The following is a 20,797-nucleotide window of genomic DNA, read 5'->3' on the forward strand; positions in this document are numbered from 1 at the left end:
TGTTCAAATTATAGATTGATCAGTAATATTTTCAAAGCATTTCGAGTATTGGATAACCAAATTGATTTTTTCAAAAATTTAAACCTTATTACACTAAATTTAATCAAATTAATTCACACCAAAGAACTTAGCAAACTCGACTAAATCAAAAGTATCTGAATTTAAACAGTTTTAATTGACGATTTTAAACCAAACAAAAAATTAAAGTGTTCGTATAACTACTTGATATCCGAACTGAACTAAGCCGAATCAAATTATGTTTGATAGAAATTTTCTTAGTTAAATTAATGGGCTACTCGAACTACTCCAGGATAGATATATATTACTATCTACAATAGAACCTCTATAAATTAATAATGTTAGAACTTTGAAATTTTATTAATTTATAAAGATATTAATTTACAAAAGTTTCTTATTTTAAGATATATTTATTCTAAAATAAGAAAAATATTTGATTTTAGTGTATAGACATTAATTGTTATTTTTAAATATGACATTTATATTAATTTTATTATATTATTTTGGTGTATATATTATATATTGCATAGAACTTAAATGTAGTTTTAGATATAATTTTACTAAATTTCATCAAAATATGTTAAGTGTTAAGAAAATATAACGATGATTTCGTTGTGAATATAAAACAAACAATATAATAATAGGTTCTTATTTAATATATAATTTTAATGCAACCATATATTTACATAGAATTTTCTAAAATATTATTATCTTATTGTTTTATTGATTTATGTCAAATTTTGAACTGACTAAATTGGAACCGGCGTAATTTATTAATTTATAGAGATTATTATTATTAATTTATAGAGGTTCTAGTGTGTATGTATTACATTCTTTGTTAGATCAAAATTTTAGCTTTATATCAATTTAATAAAGTAGTTTGCCAATATATGTATAGATTTGCTGGTCACAAGGATTAGAAAGGAGATTGGCGGTTGACAGTCTTTGAGAGTTTGGATTGACCTGTGCTGTGACTTTGGAGGTAGATACAATCCCTGGATAAAACACCCTTAATCAATCTTGACCTTATGGTTAGTGGCCTCCTGGACCATGAAAATAGTGTCTAGAATGCGCCGCTAATCCCTGAACTTTTCTTTGAGGAGGATGCAAAGGCTATAATGAAAATCAAATCTTTAACTAACTAAGAGGAATATTAGTGTTGGTTGCATAACAGGAGTGGAGCTTATACAATGAATTCAGGGTATTGGCTTGCATCCTAGTCAAATCTGAAGATGCATTACAGGCTGACCATCAGTGAACTGTCCAAGGGAACAAGCCTATCTTACTCATACAGAGCCTAAGATCAAAAAATTTTAATGGCTAACTTTGAGTAATGCAATCCCGGTAGCTGAGACCTTATTAGGAAGAGGAATAAAGGCAGATTTACATTGCCAATACTGTGGTATGGAACCTGAAATGGTCAACCATGTTTTTTTCTCTTGTCACGTTGATAGGTAAATATGGGCTCTATCCCACTTTCCTTTACCTCAGAATGGTTTTGATGAGGATCCAATTTTAGTCAACATCCATTACTTGTTTCAGATGGACAAGAATATTAAGGTTCCTCTTGAGGTCAGACGTTTATTCCCTTGGGTTTTGCGGTTCACTATGGAAAAATAGAAACAAGTTTATGGGAAAGCATTTGATGGAAGAGATTGCATTGCAAAGATTAGGGAAGAAGCGAATGTGTGGTGTCTTTTTTGATCAGCAGGAAAAGGCTAAAAGATACAGAAAAGATGAGCTAACTCTCTTCTTTGTTTTTGGATGAAACGATAAGAACTTATTGCAAAGGGAACTGGAGTGCAGAGAATATGGTTTGAAGAAAGAGAGGATGAACATCATCTCCAGAGAACACCTCCGACTCCAACTTCTCCATGTGAGGCCATATCTACACAAAAGTGAAGATTCCTCATTTTATTAAAAAATCTTAAGCTCTTGCAACAACAAAACACCCTATTAAGTTACTTTACCTCCTTTGCATATTGTCTTGTAAACGCCGTGAGATAGCCAAGTGTTGATAAGCACCACTGTTGTCTCTCACCAATCTCAGACCTTTTCTTTGGGTTCCCATTCTCACTGTCAACCTCCATCGCAGATGAGTTTTCATCTTCCGCACCTGTTGACATTCCACCAGAAACATATTTATGTATTTAAAATATTGTGTTTATATTTCACAGAATATTATGTATTTAAACATATTTATATATTTAACATATTTATGTATTTAAAATATTGTATTTAAACTATTTTCTTCTAGAATTTTTTATTTTATTGTATTAACACCACTTTCCTTTTTTCACGTATGTTAAAACATAATTTAATTATTTTACCTAGATATTTGATTTATTTTGTAAAATATAGATGCCTTAGTTAAGTGTAAAACATTAATATTTTAAGTACAAAAAAAATTATAAAACATTATTTTTCAAATACAAAAATCTGGATAGTTTAAATACAGGCAGTTAAGTATATTTAAATTAGAGAAATATTTATCTAGCTTTATTTCCAGTTCGTAACAACGTATTCTATAAGCTTAGACATAGAAGAACTCAGACCCACAATTATTTTTTGGATAAAAGTTAATTTTGCTGTGTTTTACAAAACATGTAACCTAATTTCAACATATTTTGCATTTATTTTTCGAAAAATTTCAATATAATCTCTTTAATTTTTTTACCAATAATAAATATCATTAATGAGTTTTGACTAAAAGGTACCATGAGTATAAAATTTGACCAAAAATAACATTTGTGGTATAAAACTGAATAAATTATAAATTCGACCAGATTTACACACAACATATCATGCATTGCATTGCATTCAATGAAGAATGAAATTTGAAAAACATGATTTAGTTATCAAAATAAATGCAAAACATGTTAAAATTAGGTTACATGTGTCGTAAAAAGGCATAATTAAATTTTACTCATGAAATATTGTGGGTATGAGTTTCTATGTTTAAGCTTTAATTTTAGAATATTTTGTTACATAACATTAAATAAAGCTATAGCTTCTTTGTTTTAAATATACTTAACTACTTATATTTAAACTATACAGTTTTTTTTTTGTATTTGAAAATATAGTTCTTTTATGTTTTGTTTCCAGTTATGTAAATATTCTAAAATCTTAGACATAAAAACTAATATCCGCGATATTTTCTTGGGTAAAAGTTAATTGTGTTGTTTTTTACAAAACAACAAAACAAGTAACATAATTTCAACATATTTTACATTTATTTCGATAACTGAAGCATGTTTTCTAAAGTTCATTCTTCATTCAAATGAAATGCATAATAGTTATGTGTAAATGTCGTCAAAATGTGTTAATTGTGCTGTTTTTTACAAAACAACAAAACATGTAACATAATTTCAACATATTTTGCATTTATTTCGATAACTGAAGCATGTTTTCTAAAGTTCATTCTTCATTCAAATGAAATGCATAATAGTTGTGTGTAAATGTTATCATTTTTTCAGTTTTATACCATAAATGTTATTTTAGTCAAATTTTAAATTCATGGTAGATTATACGGTTTAGTCAAAATTCATTAATTTTATTTATTATTGGTAAATAATTAAAGTGATTGTGTTGAGAGTTAAATGTTTACTTGACAAATTCATATAAATAGAGCTTTTGTAAGGATCTATATAAATACAACAATACTACTTTCCTCGAAATCAATACATATTCAAAATATAATGGATACTACAAAAGCATCAGTAACTATTTTCTTTGTATTAGTACTGATGATTTCATTCTCTAGCTACTGTATTTTGGCCAAGCCAGGTAGGTTGATATTGTTTAGGTATCTTTGATTATTTGAAGTGATGGTTAAAACATTTTATTTTTATAAGATATAATTGGTAATAACTATTTTTATAGTTTTCTAGGATATAATTGGTAATAGCTATTGCATAGTTATATATTATTTTAAAACCGAAACTCTTATATTTTATTTTGGTTTGTATTTTTCAGAAATCAAGAAAGCTAATTATCAATGTATTAAGCCGTGTTCGAGATCTTATGGAAATAGGATATGTTACAACTACTGCACAGATCACCACTTTGCTGGAGGACAATGTGATGTTACCAGAGGCGGGAAACTATCACAATGTTGTTGCTACAACTATAATATAAAAGATAATACTTTTTGAATAACAATGATTTAAGCATTATGTTTGTTTCTTTTAACAAACAACAGGTGAAAATACCACGATGTTATTATTATAATAAAATAAAGTTCTGCAAAAAAATATAATAAATTAATATATCTTTAATGTTTTTCCGCATGGAGTAATATAATTTTTTGTTTCAATGTCTTTTTCCCCTAAATCACCAGTAATTTTTGGCCTTGACCCAATTAATTTCAACAGTAAAGAGATCTCAGATAAATCGATTTGTGTATGTGAAAAATGCATACCAACTGCCATTGATGAAGAGGAAATATTCTTCAAGTTGTTGAAATTAGTAGGTGGGAGTTTTGGGTCCAAGCCACATTTGTATCAGTTTAGAAATAATGAAATATTAATGTATAAATATTCTGATAACTGAGGATGTGATCTTAATTATTCTATCAATTAATCCAAGGAGAACAATTGGTGGACGATAACTGTTTCGATCCCTGTTCGGAAACGCGCTAAGCGTTAGTCGGACGATTGGATTGGGCCTAGCACATAGAGAGAAAATCGGAGACTAATCGAAAATTATACGGGGCGAAATTTTTAGATTGTTTAATATGTTATAAAACATATTAATTTTTAATTGTGTATAACATTAATACATTTTTATGTTTAAGACTGTATAAACGCACAAATAGAATATGTAAACTTAATATAGTGTAGTTTCATCAGAATTATGAATATAAATTATATTTATCAAAATTTAAATCAAATAAATAGATAAATAATATTATTAAAAAGATAAAATATTATTAAAAAATAAAATAATGATAAAAAAATAGATTAGGCGGCCGCCTAGACGGTTAGGCAGTCTAGACGGATAAAAATTGAATATCCGATTTTTAGATCGATTTGGTATAAATCGAGACGGATGAGTTACGCCTAGCGATTAGGCGGTTAGGCATCCAATTTTTAGAGCAGGGGTTTCTATGGAGGTAGAAGTTTTTTTTTTTTTTGCCATCTGATAGTATTAATATTAAACAAAGAGGAGTTACAAAGCCTAGAACAGGCTCAAAAAACATAAACCACCACCCAGGAACACGTAAACACCATGTGCACTAAGGAGAGAGTGAAGGGACACGCATCGAACGCATAACTTCTTCTCCATGCCTCCACCGCCAAAGCTTACGCCGAAACTTCCACCATCTTCACCGATTAAGACTTCATCAGAACTAAACAACACCCACCAGAAACCTGTCGGGAACAGGATCAAACGAACCACCCATCTTCAAGACATACACCTTTGTCACCTGTGTTTCAAACCTCGGAGAGCATCAATCGACAATCGAATCTCACCCGAAGCCCTAAGCAAACAAACACAGCAAGAAGAGTCTTTACACCACCAATTTCACAGAAACCCAGAACGAACCACTAATCTGTAAGAAAACCGAGATCCCCAAAACCACCCACTTTTGTTTTTAGAGGAGAAAGACGGTAGAACTTTTGGCGAAGCCGGCGACGCAGAGCATAGAATACCTCCACCCCTCGGATACATAAGCTGGCGATGGAGGAGCTTTAGGAGTCTCTCCATCCCAGAGTCAGAATTCCGATTAAAAAAATTGGAGTCAAAAAGAAGACGATAAAATACGCAGAAAAAAGGAGAGTAAATATACCAAAAGCCAGACCGACGGAGGCTGTGGGAGCCCATCCCGTCGACCGGAGATACTATTCTCGCCGGAAAATTCGAGAGAAGACAGTGTTTGGAGAGGAGGTAGAAGTTTCTTTCTCACCAAATTATTCTACCAATTAATGCATGTCAGCATAATAACCTTGTATTTGTTTCTCATGCGAGCTTGCATCTCGAGGCGCTTGAAAAATAGACTTCAAAGCACAATTACAATTTACAATATTTCTACTTTTCGTAGGATAGCCACATAGGAGGAGGCTCTGCTTTGGTATTTCCACCGACTACCCACATAACCTTTGTCCTACGTAAAGATTCATTCTCATCAAGGAGTGTTCATACATTTGACCGATGGAGTACCAATTAATTGGAAAATATACAGAGATTGATCAAGGTCTAGTTTTAGAATTATTATAACTATATTTTTTTAAATGATTATTTCAAATAGTTTATTTCAAGTTTTTTGTTACCAAAAGAGCTTAAAAATGACAAAAACTATATATATTATTAAAACTGAAATACCTTTTTATTCTGTTTGAAAACGTAGATAACAGTATAAATGAGAATTATTTGAAAACATTGATAGCAATATTTTTAATATTTCATTTTATTTACACATTTAACCATTGCATTTATAATAAATTAAGTACTTTCTTTTTGTATTTCTTTTTATATACAGATTCTGCCACTACATTTAAAATTAATTTAAATTAATTAATTACAATTTCAAAACTCATCTAACCAAATTGATATTCATATATTGACAATTATTAATATTATACTAATATTAACTAAATCGCATGTATCAAAGGGATATAATATTTTCCTATATTACATCAAACTGCATCAAATTATAAAAAAAATTAATATAATATTATATACAAATTAAAAAAAAATTATTATCAAACATATATATTATAAAATAATATATTATACTCTATAAAAATCACAGAAAATAAAATAAAAAGCTCGCATGAGATTTTTTTATAAAATCAACGGTTTGTGAGTTTACATTGAACATAAGTTAAATCAAACATCCGCGTGCGGGCGTGGATCAAGTAAAATATTTTATATTCTTTGCACTATAGATATAAAAATAAAAATAATTAATAAATAAAAATAAATTTTCTTATATTTGTTTTATATGTTTTCAAATTAAGTTTTTTTTCAAAAAATTATGGTTTTTTATATTCTCAAATTTTCTTTTTGAAATTCGAAAAATTATTTTAAAATTTTTAATTTTTAAGTTTTATTTTAAAATACTTTAAATCTCACTCCCAAAACTCCACTCTTAACTCTAAAACCGTAAATCTAGATTAGTTAAACCTAGTTGTATAAATATATTTAGTTTTAATTGAAACTTCTTTTAATTATTTTCTTCTTCAGAGTTCTTTTTGCGACAATAAACTAAAAAAGGTTATCCCAAGTAATTTCTCTAAAAATATATATATGCAGTGTAGTGGTTTGACATTAATCATTTAATTTCTATAAGTAATGGATTCGAAACAAAACTTTATATAGTTTAGAGTTTTTTTCATGTAAAAGTAAATGAAGAGCAACCTAGACATTCTCCTCCTCTCATCTTCTTGAAAACTTACAGTGAGTTATATATTTTCTGTCGTCAACTATTTGTTTTAGGTAATGTATTTTTGTCAATTTATTTTGATATCCCCTATATATTAAAAGAGAAACATTACAACATATTTTTGTAGCCACATGTCATCACCACAATCATTCTTAGAATCCTTAGAAAAATATGTTGGTCCATATAAATATATAATAAGCTTTTTATTAAACTAACCATAAATTAATCATAAATGTTCTTCATTGTTTTCTTAAATAAAAATCACAGAATTACCTAATGTGGATAAAGTATATATGAGAATTAATAATTTTGAATAATAAATATTTGATAAAAATCAGTCTATTCTCTATCATTTTTAATTTATTTTAAAATTAATTAAACAACCACATTAACTATATAATACAAATTTAGATTTTTTCGTATATGAATTTAAAAAAAAACAAATATAAATGACTAAAGTTGTTAAAAATCTCACACTGAAATTTTTGTGATTCATGGTTTAAAATTTATATTATAACAAGATACAAATGATTACGAAATTACATAAGTAGGAAGTCTCATTTAATAAATATTATATATATATCCATATTAATATTTTAAAAATAAATTATATACCATATAAAATACATAAGTATTTTAATTTTGAATTTGATTCGAAATTTTTTGATAAAGATTTTGAACAATTATTGACAACTTAATATTTAGATTTTAAACTTTGCATTGAATGTTTTTAAAATTATAAATTACTAAAACTATTAAACATCCCATAAATTTTTTATTATTATCATTGATTTAAAATTTTTGTTATAAAGAAATACAAACGATCAAAAATAAGATGAGTATAAAATATTTTTTAACATATGTCAATATTAAAAATGTACTATATATCTATGTTAATATCATTTAAACTTAATTTTATAAAATTTATTTAAGTATTTGTACCAATTTAATTATATACGTAATAGTTACTAAATTTTTAATTATTCAATATATATTTATTATTTCATAAAATGTAAAAAATATATAATACTTAAAAATAATTTATATATAATATTTATTCCGCGCAAGGCGCGGATCTTAACCTAGTATTGCATAAATGACTAACATCTCTCTACCAAAACACATGTGCCCAGGTCTTGGATAAACTTAGTACTGTAAATTACACTTAAACAAGGCTGTAGCTGTTAAAACGATGAGAGGTAAAAAAAAAGTCCACTGAAGCTACATATGATAGAGATACAGAGTGATTGGCCGTGTAGGAGCTGGAGAATACGCCGGAGCCTCGATGGAACCACTATAGTATAACCCCTGTTTGGGAATGCGCTAGACGCTAGTCGAGTGGCTGGGTTGGACCTAGCGCCTAGAGAGAAAATCAGGAACTAATGAGAAATTATGAGGGGCGAGATTTTTAGATTGTTTAATATGTTATAAAACATGTTAATCTTTAATTGTGTATAACATTAATACATTTTTATGTTTAGAACTGTATAAACACACAAATAGAATATATAAACTTAATATAGTGTAATTTCATTAAAATTATGAATATAAATTATATTTATCAAAATTTAAATCAAATAAATAGATAAAAATATTATGAAAAATTAAGTAAAAATAATTAATAAAAAATAGATTAGGCGGCCGCCTAGGCGGTCATCTAGACGGTCATCTATACGGGCTAGGCGGACAAAGTTCGGATATTCGATTTGTAGACCGATTTAGTATAAATCGAGGCATATGAGTTACGCCTAGCGCCTAAACGGCTAGGTGCCTGATTTTTAGAACTATAACTAATAAATTTTAAATATGTATTATAGTCAAACCGTAGAAGTTGATTTTTAAAATTTTTAAAAATAAATCTCTGTTTGATTATTTTAATGTGAATTTATTGTACCAAAATATTAGAAAATATATCAGTATGTAATAACAATTAGTTACAAAATATATTATGTAAAAAATATAAACCATTATTATATATTAATAATGTCGAACAAGACATAAACAATAAAATCATTGAATTATACAATACATAAAACCAAAATATTAATCATATATATAATATTTACTATAACATTAAAGCTATATTCTTTAAAATTAAAAAATTCTGCATGGATATGCAGATCAAACTCTTGTAAATTAGTTTTTTTAAAAACATGAAATAATAATATATATTAATAAATGAGATATTTATTTAATTATTGTGGTTGATGTGAGTTTTGAGAAGAGAATAAAAATAAACTTTTTTCCATATAAAGGAGATTTTAGGAATATTTAATTCTGACTAAACAATGGAAAGAAAATGAGAAAAGAAAAAAAAAAGGATCCAGATTCGTTGAAATTAATATTAAAGAAAAAGGCGGACTCTGATAAATCATCAATTCATCATCACATTCACACTGACTCGAAAAAACAAAGTCTGAGCTCAGATCTGTCGCCGGAGACCTCCCCCCGAAGCGATGGGCATAGGCAACACACTCCGGCTGAGTAGCCGTATGCTCCACCGAAGAATACTTTACTCATCCGCCAGATCTTTCACCACGACGGAAGGTCACCGTCCCACCATCGTCCACAAACGAAGCCTCGATATCCTCCACGACCCTTGGTTCAACAAGGTAATACACACAAGCCTTTTGGATCTGATTGAGCTGCTTTGTAATCGTAATCGAAATCGAAAACTCTCTCTCTGTTAGGGGACTGCGTTCACGATGACGGAGCGAGATCGTCTCGATCTCAGGGGACTTCTTCCACCTAGTGTCATGGACTCTGAGCAGCAGATTCAGCGTTTCAGTGAGTTGATTAACTTTTAAGAAACATTAATGTAAGCGTCTCTTTGTGCCTTGATTGAAAATGATCTGCACAGTGACTGACCTGAAGAGGCTGGAGGAGCAAGCAAGAGATGGACCTTCTGATCCTAATGCTCTCGCTAAGTGGCGAATTCTCAATCGTTTGCATGACAGGAATGAGACTATGTACTATAAGGTCAGCAAATTGGTCTCTCTTTGATGCAAGATTCGCTTACCTTTGCTGCTAATTTACCTTTTGTTAAATGTGTGTGTTTTTAGGTTTTGATTGCGAATATTGAGGAGTATGCGCCAATAGTATACACGCCTACGGTTGGTCTTGTATGCCAGAACTACAGCGGGTTGTTTAGGAGGCCTAGAGGAATGTACTTTAGCTCTGAAGATCGTGGTGAAATGATGTCCATGGTTTACAACTGGCCTGCTGAACAGGTCTCTTTTCTGTTTTCGTTAGCTGACTAATAAAGATAACCCATACTATATCCTCTGTCTCTATTACACCAAGAATCTGATGTAATGTTTAGGTTGATATGATTGTTGTTACCGATGGAAGCCGGATTTTGGGTCTTGGAGATCTAGGGATTCATGGAATTGGAATTTCTGTTGGGAAGCTTGATTTATATGTCGCCGCAGCTGGAATCAATCCTCAGCGGGTATAAGCATCTTCTCTATTCCTAGTTTCCCCTCACTTTTCTTAGTGATAATGTGATACCATACTTGTGTTGAAATGGTTGTTTAGGTACTTCCTGTCATGATTGATGTTGGAACAAATAATGAAAAGCTACTCAAGGACCCCTTGTGTAAGATTCATTTGCACCTCTGAGTTACCTGTTTCAATGTTTATAATTAGAATATGAATTTGAAAGATTAATAATGGTTTTCTTTGGTGCACAAAAAAATAAGAGGTTTTCTTCTTTCAGAATACATATAATGTAACTGTTTGCTGGTGTTTTGAGGTTTTACTATGGGGGAAGCATATTGATTATCTATCACTTTGCATAAGGACGTAGCGAATGTTTTTTTATATTAGTGTATGCATAAATAGAGTCATAGATACATACACATATATATTATTTAATATAAAAAGGTTTGCAGTATTGTGTCGGAGTCTATTATACTATTCTGTCATTTTTTAGTTTGAAGTCTTGATTCTTGAAGCAAAATAACTTGGTTGTACGACTTGCTAGTTACTTTTGCCTTTGATTGTTTTGGAGTTTCCAGTAGTACATAGACATGTTTGAGATCAGTTTATTATCTGTCATGTTAGCGTTCTTTCTGTGTTTTTTTCTTTTTTGACAGACTTGGGTCTGCAACAACATCGTCTAGAGAATGACGAATATATTGAAGTAATCGATGAATTTATGGAGGCAGTGTTTACTAGGTGGCCACATGTTATTGTGCAGGTAAATGATCCTTCATAGATGTCTGGTATATCAAATGTTTCTTATTATGAAACCTTTTACTATTTGTCTACCCGCAGTTTGAGGATTTCCAGAGCAAGTGGGCTTTCAAATTACTGCAGAGGTATAGAAGCCGCTACCGAATGTTTAACGATGATGTCCAGGTAATGAGCCTTCCGCCTTAGTTAGATTCTTGTGAAGATGACTTGCCGTTATTTGCTTTTATATTGCGTCATTGTGTTAGTTAATTTTGCTGGACTTTTATCCAGGTCTACTACGTTTGAATTAGTGCCTGTGTTTACAATATTGTATGTGATCAAACCAGCATCTCATCTCGTTCAATAGTTATTCTTAGATGCATCATAGAGACAATAGGAAGGGAACTGAAAATCTAAATGCTGATACATAAATCTTGGTTTTCATATTATTACGTCTTCGTGATCTGCCTTAGGGGACAGCAGGGGTTGCGATTGCTGGTCTTCTTGGAGCCGTTAGAGCACAGGGGCGGCCTATGCTTGATTTTCCAAAGATGAAGATCGTTGTTGCTGGCGCTGGAAGGTAAGGCATTCTCTGTTTCTATTTGATTGTCTTTCCTGTTATTTTACACGAGAACTTTACTGGTAAAAATGGTGATGGGCTTATTTATTTATTGGTCGATATTCTTTTTTTTCTCTTTTAGTATGATTTGAAGCCAATCGATGGAAACTTCCAGTTACATCACTGCAATAATCTAAGTTGATATGATTGCATTTATGCAAAGAAACATGAAGTAGCTAAGACTAGATATATCTGAATACTGAGCTTCGTTATAAAAATCTATGATTTCTGTAGTGCGGGAATTGGTGTTCTAAATACTGCAAGGAAGACAATGGCACGGATGTTGGGAAATACTGAAACTGCATTTGAAAGTGCACAAAGTCAATTTTGGGTGGTTGATGCTCAGGTATGTTATGGGAACTTAGGGAGCTCATGAGAAGTTTTAAATGGATTTCCCTCTAGTTGTTTTACTAGCCATATCACTTCCTGTTTTCTTTTTGGCGCGTGTTTTATGCAATAGCTTGGGAGCTGAAGTTGTTAACCCTTTTTGTTGGATTTAATCAGGGCCTTATTACTGAAGGACGAGATAATATTGACCCAGAGGCTCTGCCGTTTGCTAGGAAGACTAAAGAAATGGAGCGTCAAGGATTAAAAGAAGGAGCAAGTCTTGTTGAAGTGGTCTGTATACTAAATCTAAGTTGGCATTGAGTTTTGTGGTTGATAGAAATTCACCCTTTCCGAAAGTTCTGCTTAATACAAGCGAGGAACTAAAAGTTCTCTGTCTTCATCTGACTAGGTTCGAGAAGTTAAACCTGATGTGCTTCTGGGTTTGTCTGCAGTTGGAGGATTATTCTCAAAAGAGGTAAACAAAGTTCTCAAAAGCCTAAACATAGCAGAAAAAAGTATGATTTGGTGCTATGCTACAGAATCAGTGATCTAAGTAGTATGGTCTATTACGATAATTTCTTCAGTGACCAATGTCTTTCATTATCTGATTTCTATGGTAACTGCTAGTTAGATGAGCTAGCAAATAAAATCTAGCACTCACAACTCTTAGTGAGGCTTTGCTGCCTCTTACTTTCATGATCCTGACTTATGGATGTGTTTAAGGTTTTGGAAGCCATGAAAGGTTCAACCTCGACCAGACCAGCTATTTTTGCAATGTCAAACCCCACCAAAAATGGTAATTTGTCCCCCTTCGTTTGCACTGAAATATGGTTTGCGGTTATTGTGATTTTGGGAATTGATGTATTTGTAACATGTGCGTAAAATTCCAGCTGAATGCACGGCTCAAGAGGCATTTTCTATATTAGGCGACAATATCATATTTGCGAGTGGAAGCCCATTCAAGAATGTGGATCTTGGTATGTCTACATCATTTGTTACACGCATTTTTATATGAGATGAAAAACCTGATTGCTTTTGTAATTTCAGTTTTATGTTTTAAATTGACGGTTCTAGATTTATAATTACTCTCGGAGGCTTTGTTTTGATATATTCGTACGTGCTTTTTTTTGTTGCAAGGGAATGGTCATGTAGGACATTGCAACCAGGGAAACAACATGTACCTATTTCCCGGGTTAGTTCCTCTTATACATCGTCTGAAAGAGTTGCATACACTCTTCACTGGATGCATTAAAAAAAAATGAGTTTCTTATATTGTAAAATTTCTTTATGTAGTATTGGACTTGGCGTTCTTCTATCTGGTACTCCCATTGTCTCTGACGGGATGCTTCAGGCTGCTGCTGAGTGGTAAGCTCTTTTCTTTTACCTACTGCAATTTATCTTTCATTGTATTTATTTCATCTAAAGCTGAACTGGGTGACATGAAACATAACTACGGACCAAATTCAAATAATTTTGGATACTGGATATTGCCAGTCAACATATTTGGCTGATGCCACGGGCTATGCCTTCACCATCGAAACAGCGACCAATGTAGTTGGATACGATGTAAAACTCGTATTAAGGAGGTTATGGAAAAAAACGTCTCGTGTTTTGTGAATATGGGATATGACATTGTTACCCTAAACAATTGCAGCCTAGCAGCATACATGAGCGAGGAAGAAGTGCTAAAGGGGATTATATACCCTCCAATATCAAGGTAACCCAAGAGAAGAACGGTCTGAGTGTTGGCATAAGAAGGAATGGTCTGATAGAATTGACAATTGACTTGAAATTGCAGGATAAGAGACATAACAAAAAGAATAGCGGCTGCCGTAATTAAGGAAGCTATTGAGGAAGATTTGGTTGGTGGATATAGGGAAATGGACGCTCGAGAGCTCAAAAAGCTTAATGAGGTACCCGCTGTACTATAGTTAGAAAGGGTCTCTCTGACGTGTTTGGTTTATATGTCTAATAATCTAATAGAATTGAGTTGGGCAATAAGAACAAAGAAATGAGAGAAGATTTTACACCGAAATGTCAGTTATGCTGATATGACTAAGCTTGTGTGTTTCTCAGGAGGAGCTGATGGCTTACGTCGAAAACAACATGTGGAGTCCAGAGTACCCGACTCTGGTCTACAAAGACGACTAAGTTTGGTTCCAAAGACTGAATAAGTCTGCTTTCTCTTTTCTATGTGCAAAAAATATATAATTGGGTTGCTTCATACCCAATCAAATTCGTATTTGCTACTCTCTTATCTATATGTAAAACTAAATAAAAATATAATTGGGCTGTTTTTTTTTTTTTTTTTTTTTTTTTTTTTTTTGAAACAATAATTGGGCTGTTTTTTATCCAATAAAATTCATAGTTGCTGCGATCAGAAGAGTAAACAGGACACTTATAGATTTGATAGACAAGCTTAGCAATAATCAGTCCAAGAAAATATATTTATTTAATGCACTTATACAATTTAAGATAATTTTATCTTATCTGACTAGAATATTAAGTATTCTGTTACACGAAATATAAGCATACTGAAAATGTCAAAAGTGTGTGTGTATAGCAAGAATATAAGCATCAAAATTTACTCGAAACAAAAAATATAATGTATATCTAAAACAAAGAAAAGGAATTAAAAAAAAATGTTTTACACTGACCACTGTCCCATGGAATCAGTGTTATCATTCTGCTGCGGGAACTGATTTTGCAACGATTTAGGAGAGAAAGGGAGATTTGGAAAAGGTTGATGATCTGCAGGCAAAAATGGAGAAGGATGATGCTGAGAGATGTAACTAGTACATGAAATGTTGTTATGGTCTTGTTCTTGAAACTGAAAATGATGATTATGCTGCGGTTGTTGTTGTTGATGTCTTTGTTTTGGGCTGTTGACTTTCTCTCCTTCAGTTTCTCGGTATTTCCCGAGATAGATCTTTAATGGAGCCACATAGTCTTCGAAACCTAAAGTGGTAATGGCCCAAATGATATCATCTCCATTGATGGTTTTCCTCTTCTCTCTTTGACACTTGTCAGAAGCTTCACCGGTAACAAAGCTGATGAATTCTGATACACATTCTTGAACGGTTTCTTTGGCATCTTTCGAGATCTTACCGTTACCGGGAAGAACCTTTTTCATGATCCTTCCGACATTAGCAATTGGAAGAAACCGATCTTGTTCTTTATTGTTGATGTTGTTGTTCTTTAAAGAAGAGCTTCCTAGATTCGTTTCGGCTCCTTCAGGAGATTTATGATCTTCCTCTGGGCTCTCCTCAGTCATCTCTTGTTTTTCGTGATATGTAACAACATGCATGTGATGGATATGATTTTATGGTTAAGCTTAGTGCATGAAACTAGGCAAATTGCCTATTTATGGATATCTTGCCAAATTTGGAACTCCTTGCGACCCGCATTTATTTTTATCATTTTTCTAGAAGGCTACTTCCTAGAAAGTTGTATGATCAAAAGAACGTATCTGTTGCCTAGCGATACCGGATGAGGTTGTTTTGTCGCATGATTAGAACAAGCTCCTTGTGCTTTGTTTTTGGTGACTGATGCAGTTTTCTCTGAAGAACTTGTGATGTGGACTGCTTAATATAAATTTTTAGAGAACTAAGACATATTAAATGTAAAAAAAGAAATTGAAATTTGCATTTACAATGTTATTCGAATTTGACCAAATAGTTTCTTTTCTTTTTTTGAACAACAATCGACATTTGTCTCTATAAATACAGAAAGCATAAATTTTATAGAAAATTTAATAATGTGAAAAAGCAATAAATATTTCACTTGAATATCAAATTGTAATGTGAACTACATAAACACATTTACAACTAAATTATATTAATCTACATTATCATAAAACTAGTTAAAATTCAAATAATATAAAATGTTAAAATTAAATAATTTAAGGTTCATATTTAACCTTTATGAACACAGAGCATTTTAATTGTGTATTTTATATAACTTAATTCAATACTGATACATGCATATATAATTTAAAATTGTTGCTAAAAACTAAAGACAACTATTTATTAAATATTTATTTAGTTATATTTGAAGTTAATTTGATATTTATTAATATATAATATATTTCGTATTAAATATGGAATTTATAAAAAAATGTAGCACATAGAAAAATTAAAATTTATTGAATTATTAGCATTATATGGTATATTAAAACAATTCTTGCTTATCATTTGATTTTTACCTAAGTTTTTCAGTCATCTTCTTTTAATTGTACATTTTCTACGTGACACAACTAGGTAAAAATATTATATTAAATATTGTACACAAATAATATTAACAATATTGATTAGATCTTGAATAAAACACAAATCAGAAAAAGAAAGAAAACAAACATAAGTATTTTGAAAATAAACTTTAAATAATGTTGTCAGGTGATCTCATCCTTATATCAATGGGTTCGTCTTTATTTTATTTTTTTTACTAAGGTTCGTCTTTATTTTGTACTATACAATTCTCGAATATTCTTTGGTTAATTATGATATTAAAAATAATGAAAATATTAAATAGATAATTTTACAATTGAAAATTATAATTATTTCTAAATATTCAAGTATAATTGCACTACGATTGACAATACTTTTTATACCATGGTGAAGATCTTTTATATATATATAGTTTCATTAATCTCCATAATTTATCTTTTCCACGACTCAAAACTTCGATTTTTTGGTGCAAAACTATTAATGAATTCTTAATCAAACCAATATATTAATGGACTTCACTTATTCTAGTTATGTAAGGTGACCTCACTCTTATATCAATTGGGTTCAGCTTTATTTTGTGCTATACAATTTTGGAGATCAGTTGAATTTTAATGATCATCTCATTATTAAAATTGAAACTCATTCTAGTCGCATAAATCACACACACACACACACAAAATACTTAATTTATTTACAGGATTACCATGAGGTTTCATTTTATTTTCCAATTTTGGCTTACATTTCCGATTTTGGTTACCTGAAAATTAAAAAAAAAACACATATGGAAACAAATAAATTAGTAACAAATTAATTATTTAATTTAAGAAATTAAAAACAGTTAGCTAAACACCTGAAAAAAATTGTGAATCTAATTAAAGAAAGAAGACCCAAAATAGAGATGAAATGATGTTGTTTGACTCGTTGAGGAAAGAGGATGATACGGAATACCACCAACTTTGAATCGATTTATTGCTTTCAAACATATGCATGTGTATGTATGTATGTATTCCTGATAATTTAACAGAGCAAACACTCAAAACAATTATTCATGGTTTGATAGGAGTTGCAAAAAAAAAATGGCCGAGGAAAACAGTACGTCGGACACCTCCATAATATGTTACGCGCCAAGCATGATTACCACCAATGGAGTTTGGCAAGGCGACAACCCTCTCGATTTCTCCCTGCCTCTCTTTGTTCTCCAGCTTACATTGGTCGTTCTCGTCACTCGTTTCTTTGTCTTTGTACTCAAACCATTTCGCCAACCTCGTGTCATCTCCGAGATCCTTGTGAGTAATTAACCCACATATTTCTTAGAATATCAAACTTGTAGATATAATTTAATTTTCTGTAGTATATTAAAGATCTTAATTGTACAGGGGGGAATAGTGCTGGGGCCATCGGTGCTTGGGCGCTACGATAAATTCGCCAACACCGTGTTCCCTCAGAGAAGTGTGATGGTACTTGAAACAATGGCTAACGTTGGTTTACTTTACTTTTTGTTCCTGGTGGGCGTTGAGATGGACATTATGGTTGTACGCAAGACTGGGAGGCGAGCACTAACCATCGCTATTGGTGGTATGGTCTTACCATTCCTCATTGGTGCTGCTTTCTCTTTCTCCATGCACAGATCTGATGACCATTTGGGGCAAGGCACCTACATACTCTTCCTCGGTGTAGCTCTCTCCGTTACCGCCTTCCCCGTCCTTGCAAGGATTCTCGCTGAGCTCAAGCTCATCAACACCGAGATTGGTCGGATCTCCATGTCCGCAGCCTTGGTCAACGACATGTTTGCTTGGATTCTCCTGGCCCTAGCCATCGCGTTGGCCGAGAGCGAGAAAACTTCATTTGCCTCTCTTTGGGTTATGATCTCTAGTGCAGCTTTCATTGCCGCTTGCGTGTTTGTTGTTAGACCGGGCATTTCTTGGATCATACGCAAAACCCCTGAAGGCGAGAACTTTAGTGAGTTCTACATATGTCTCATCTTGACAGGAGTCATGATCTCCGGTTTCATTACTGATTCAATCGGAACACATTCAGTCTTTGGTGCTTTTGTATTTGGTCTCGTGATCCCCAACGGACCTCTTGGTCTCACCCTCATAGAGAAACTCGAAGATTTTGTCTCTGGACTTCTCCTACCTCTCTTCTTTGCAATAAGTGGTCTCAAGACTAATATAGCTTCCATCGAAGGTCCCGCCACTTGGATAACTCTGATGCTTGTTATCGTTCTAGCGTGTGCTGGAAAAGTCATTGGCACTGTCATCGTTGCGTTTTTCCACGGAATGCCGGTTCGTGAAGGGATAACTATTGGCTTGCTATTAAACACCAAAGGTCTTGTTGAAATGATCGTCCTTAATGTTGGCAAAGACCAAAAGGTTTTGGACGACGAGACTTTTGCCACGATGGTGCTTATAGCCTTAGTTATGACTGGAGTCATAACTCCTATTGTAACCATTCTTTACAAACCGGTGAGGCGTTCGGTTTCGTACAAGAGACGGACGATCCAACAGACAAAGCCGGACAGTGAGCTTCGAGTGCTGGTATGCGTCCATACGCCGCGTAACGTTCCAACTATAATAAACCTTCTCGAAGCTTCACATGCTACAAAGAGATCTCCAATTTGCATATACGTTCTCCATCTTGTCGAGCTCACGGGTAGAGCTTCTGCGATGCTGATCGTCCACAGCACTCGAAAATCAGGACGTCCAGCGCTTAACAGAACGCAAGCTCAATCAGATCACATCATTAACGCCTTCGAGAATTATGAACAGCATGCTGCCTTTGTTGCTGTCCAGCCCTTGACAGCTATTTCGCCTTACTCGACGATGCACGAGGACGTTTGCAGCTTGGCAGAGGACAAACGTGTCTCCTTTATAATCATACCGTTTCACAAACAACAAACGGTGGATGGAGGGATGGAAGCGACCAACCCGGCTTACCGTTTGGTTAACCAAAACCTACTCGGAAACTCGCCTTGCTCCGTTGGGATTCTCGTGGACAGAGGACTCAACGGCGCCACGAGATTGACCTCGAACAACATCTCTCTCCAAGTTGCCGTTCTGTTTTTCGGCGGTCCGGACGATAGAGAAGCCTTGGCTTATGCTTGGAGGATGGCTGAACATCCTGGCATTAGTTTATCTGTGCTGCGTTTTATCCCTGATGAAGATGTAGCGGAACCTGCTTCTTCCACTCGGAATATGAATGTGGACATGAAGAAGCAACGACAGCTTGATGATGAGTACATCAATACCTTCAGAGCAGCGAATGCCGAACACGAGACGATTCTTTACGTCGACAAAGTGGTTAGCAATGGAGAGGAGACGGTTGCTGCGGTGAGATCAATGGATAGTTCTCATGATCTGTTTATAGTTGGAAGAGGAGAAGGAATGTTGTCTCCTCTCACCGCTGGTTTAACTGATTGGAGTGAGTGCCCTGAGCTCGGTGCCATTGGAGATTTGCTTGCCTCTTCAGATTTTGCAGCCACTGTCTCGGTCCTTGTGGTTCAGCAGTATGTTGGGTCATCGGCACTAGAAGATGACATGGATTTGCCTGATAGTCCGGTACACTCACATGAACATCCAAGGGACACATATGGTTTACAGAATCCACGGTAGCTGACTTTGAGAATTTGTGTGCTCTTGTTCATTTTCATATTTTTTTTCTGTCTTACAATGTATTTTAGCAAATATATATTGGCTGAAACCCTTGATATGGGGTATTAGTTTTATTTATTTTAGATTTTTACATGTAATTTGTATATCCAGACCTCTAAACTGTATCGTTTCTGATATCTTAAAATGGAAGTTTTTTAAATTGGCTTCTTGTATTGTAGGAGAATAATTATTAGTTGTAACAGCAAGGGTATTACCTTCGTTCCAATGGTTGAGTACTAATAAGTGCTGGAAACTAATGCATGAACTAGCTAGATCACTGATGCATGACACAGCTTAATGGGTATTTTCAAAATTTTATTGGCTTGATCCATGAGCTATTGGACCGAGAGAGACGATCTACTCTTGAGAGGGCTTTGGAGCAATTTGTTTTTTT

At 32.8% G+C, this 20,797-nt stretch overlaps 4 protein-coding genes and 1 long non-coding RNA gene across 5 annotated transcripts; 3 read left to right on the forward strand and 2 right to left on the reverse strand.

The window, feature by feature from the left end:
• Positions 1–1,661: 1,661 nt before the first annotated feature.
• Positions 1,662–2,142, reverse strand: LOC111200486. The gene is made up of 2 exons (XR_007316167.1): positions 1,989–2,142; positions 1,662–1,906 (listed from the first exon to the last, which is right to left on the reverse strand). It is a non-coding gene; the product is annotated as an uncharacterized LOC111200486 (long non-coding RNA).
• A 1,160-nt stretch (positions 2,143–3,302) lies between these two features.
• On the forward strand, positions 3,303–5,771 carry LOC111200456 (putative defensin-like protein 62). The gene is made up of 2 exons (XM_022691651.2): positions 3,303–3,804; positions 3,994–5,771. Exons 1-2 carry the CDS (start codon positions 3,717–3,719, stop codon positions 4,170–4,172), a joined length of 267 nt encoding a protein of 88 aa, XP_022547372.1. The 5' UTR covers positions 3,303–3,716; the 3' UTR covers positions 4,173–5,771.
• A 3,535-nt stretch (positions 5,772–9,306) lies between these two features.
• LOC106366363 (NAD-dependent malic enzyme 1, mitochondrial) lies at positions 9,307–14,830 on the forward strand. The gene is made up of 19 exons (XM_048739587.1): positions 9,307–10,017; positions 10,096–10,192; positions 10,266–10,384; positions 10,468–10,635; positions 10,728–10,856; positions 10,943–11,003; positions 11,503–11,606; positions 11,684–11,767; positions 12,055–12,161; positions 12,435–12,546; positions 12,705–12,818; positions 12,937–13,002; positions 13,251–13,323; positions 13,418–13,504; positions 13,665–13,719; positions 13,821–13,892; positions 14,182–14,244; positions 14,326–14,440; positions 14,604–14,830. The coding sequence occupies exons 1-19, from the start codon at positions 9,862–9,864 to the stop codon at positions 14,676–14,678; spliced, it is 1,857 nt and encodes a 618-aa protein (XP_048595544.1). The 5' UTR covers positions 9,307–9,861; the 3' UTR covers positions 14,679–14,830.
• Positions 14,831–15,112: 282 nt separating this feature from the next.
• Positions 15,113–16,323, reverse strand: LOC106364178 (nuclear transcription factor Y subunit B-7). The gene has a single exon (XM_013803805.3). It carries the CDS (start codon positions 15,832–15,834, stop codon positions 15,175–15,177), a length of 660 nt encoding a protein of 219 aa, XP_013659259.2. The 5' UTR covers positions 15,835–16,323; the 3' UTR covers positions 15,113–15,174.
• An 846-nt stretch (positions 16,324–17,169) lies between these two features.
• LOC106362759 (cation/H(+) antiporter 15-like) lies at positions 17,170–20,777 on the forward strand. Its single transcript, XM_048739586.1, has 2 exons — positions 17,170–18,039; positions 18,130–20,777. The coding sequence occupies exons 1-2, from the start codon at positions 17,830–17,832 to the stop codon at positions 20,362–20,364; spliced, it is 2,445 nt and encodes an 814-aa protein (XP_048595543.1). The 5' UTR covers positions 17,170–17,829; the 3' UTR covers positions 20,365–20,777.
• Positions 20,778–20,797: the final 20 nt, after the last annotated feature.

The sequence above is a fragment of the Brassica napus genome, chromosome A9, assembly GCF_020379485.1.
Source record: "Brassica napus cultivar Da-Ae chromosome A9, Da-Ae, whole genome shotgun sequence".
Lineage (NCBI taxonomy): Eukaryota > Viridiplantae > Streptophyta > Magnoliopsida > Brassicales > Brassicaceae > Brassica > Brassica napus.

Bases quoted from the DNA above. Each gene is read 5' to 3' on its own strand.
- LOC111200456 (XM_022691651.2), top strand. From the start codon at position 3,717: ATGGATACTACAAAAGCATCAGTAACTATTTTCTTTGTATTAGTACTG. The intron at 3,805-3,993 runs GTAGGTTGATAT...TGTATTTTTCAG, and splicing joins CTGTATTTTGGCCAAGCCAG to AAATCAAGAAAGCTAATTAT.
- LOC106366363 (XM_048739587.1), top strand. From the start codon at position 9,862: ATGGGCATAGGCAACACACTCCGGCTGAGTAGCCGTATGCTCCACCGA. The intron at 10,385-10,467 runs GTCAGCAAATTG...GTGTGTTTTTAG, and splicing joins ATGAGACTATGTACTATAAG to GTTTTGATTGCGAATATTGA. The intron at 10,857-10,942 runs GTATAAGCATCT...ATGGTTGTTTAG, and splicing joins CTGGAATCAATCCTCAGCGG to GTACTTCCTGTCATGATTGA.
- LOC106364178 (XM_013803805.3), bottom strand. From the start codon at position 15,834: ATGCATGTTGTTACATATCACGAAAAACAAGAGATGACTGAGGAGAGC.
- LOC106362759 (XM_048739586.1), top strand. From the start codon at position 17,830: ATGGCCGAGGAAAACAGTACGTCGGACACCTCCATAATATGTTACGCG. The intron at 18,040-18,129 runs GTGAGTAATTAA...TTAATTGTACAG, and splicing joins GTGTCATCTCCGAGATCCTT to GGGGGAATAGTGCTGGGGCC.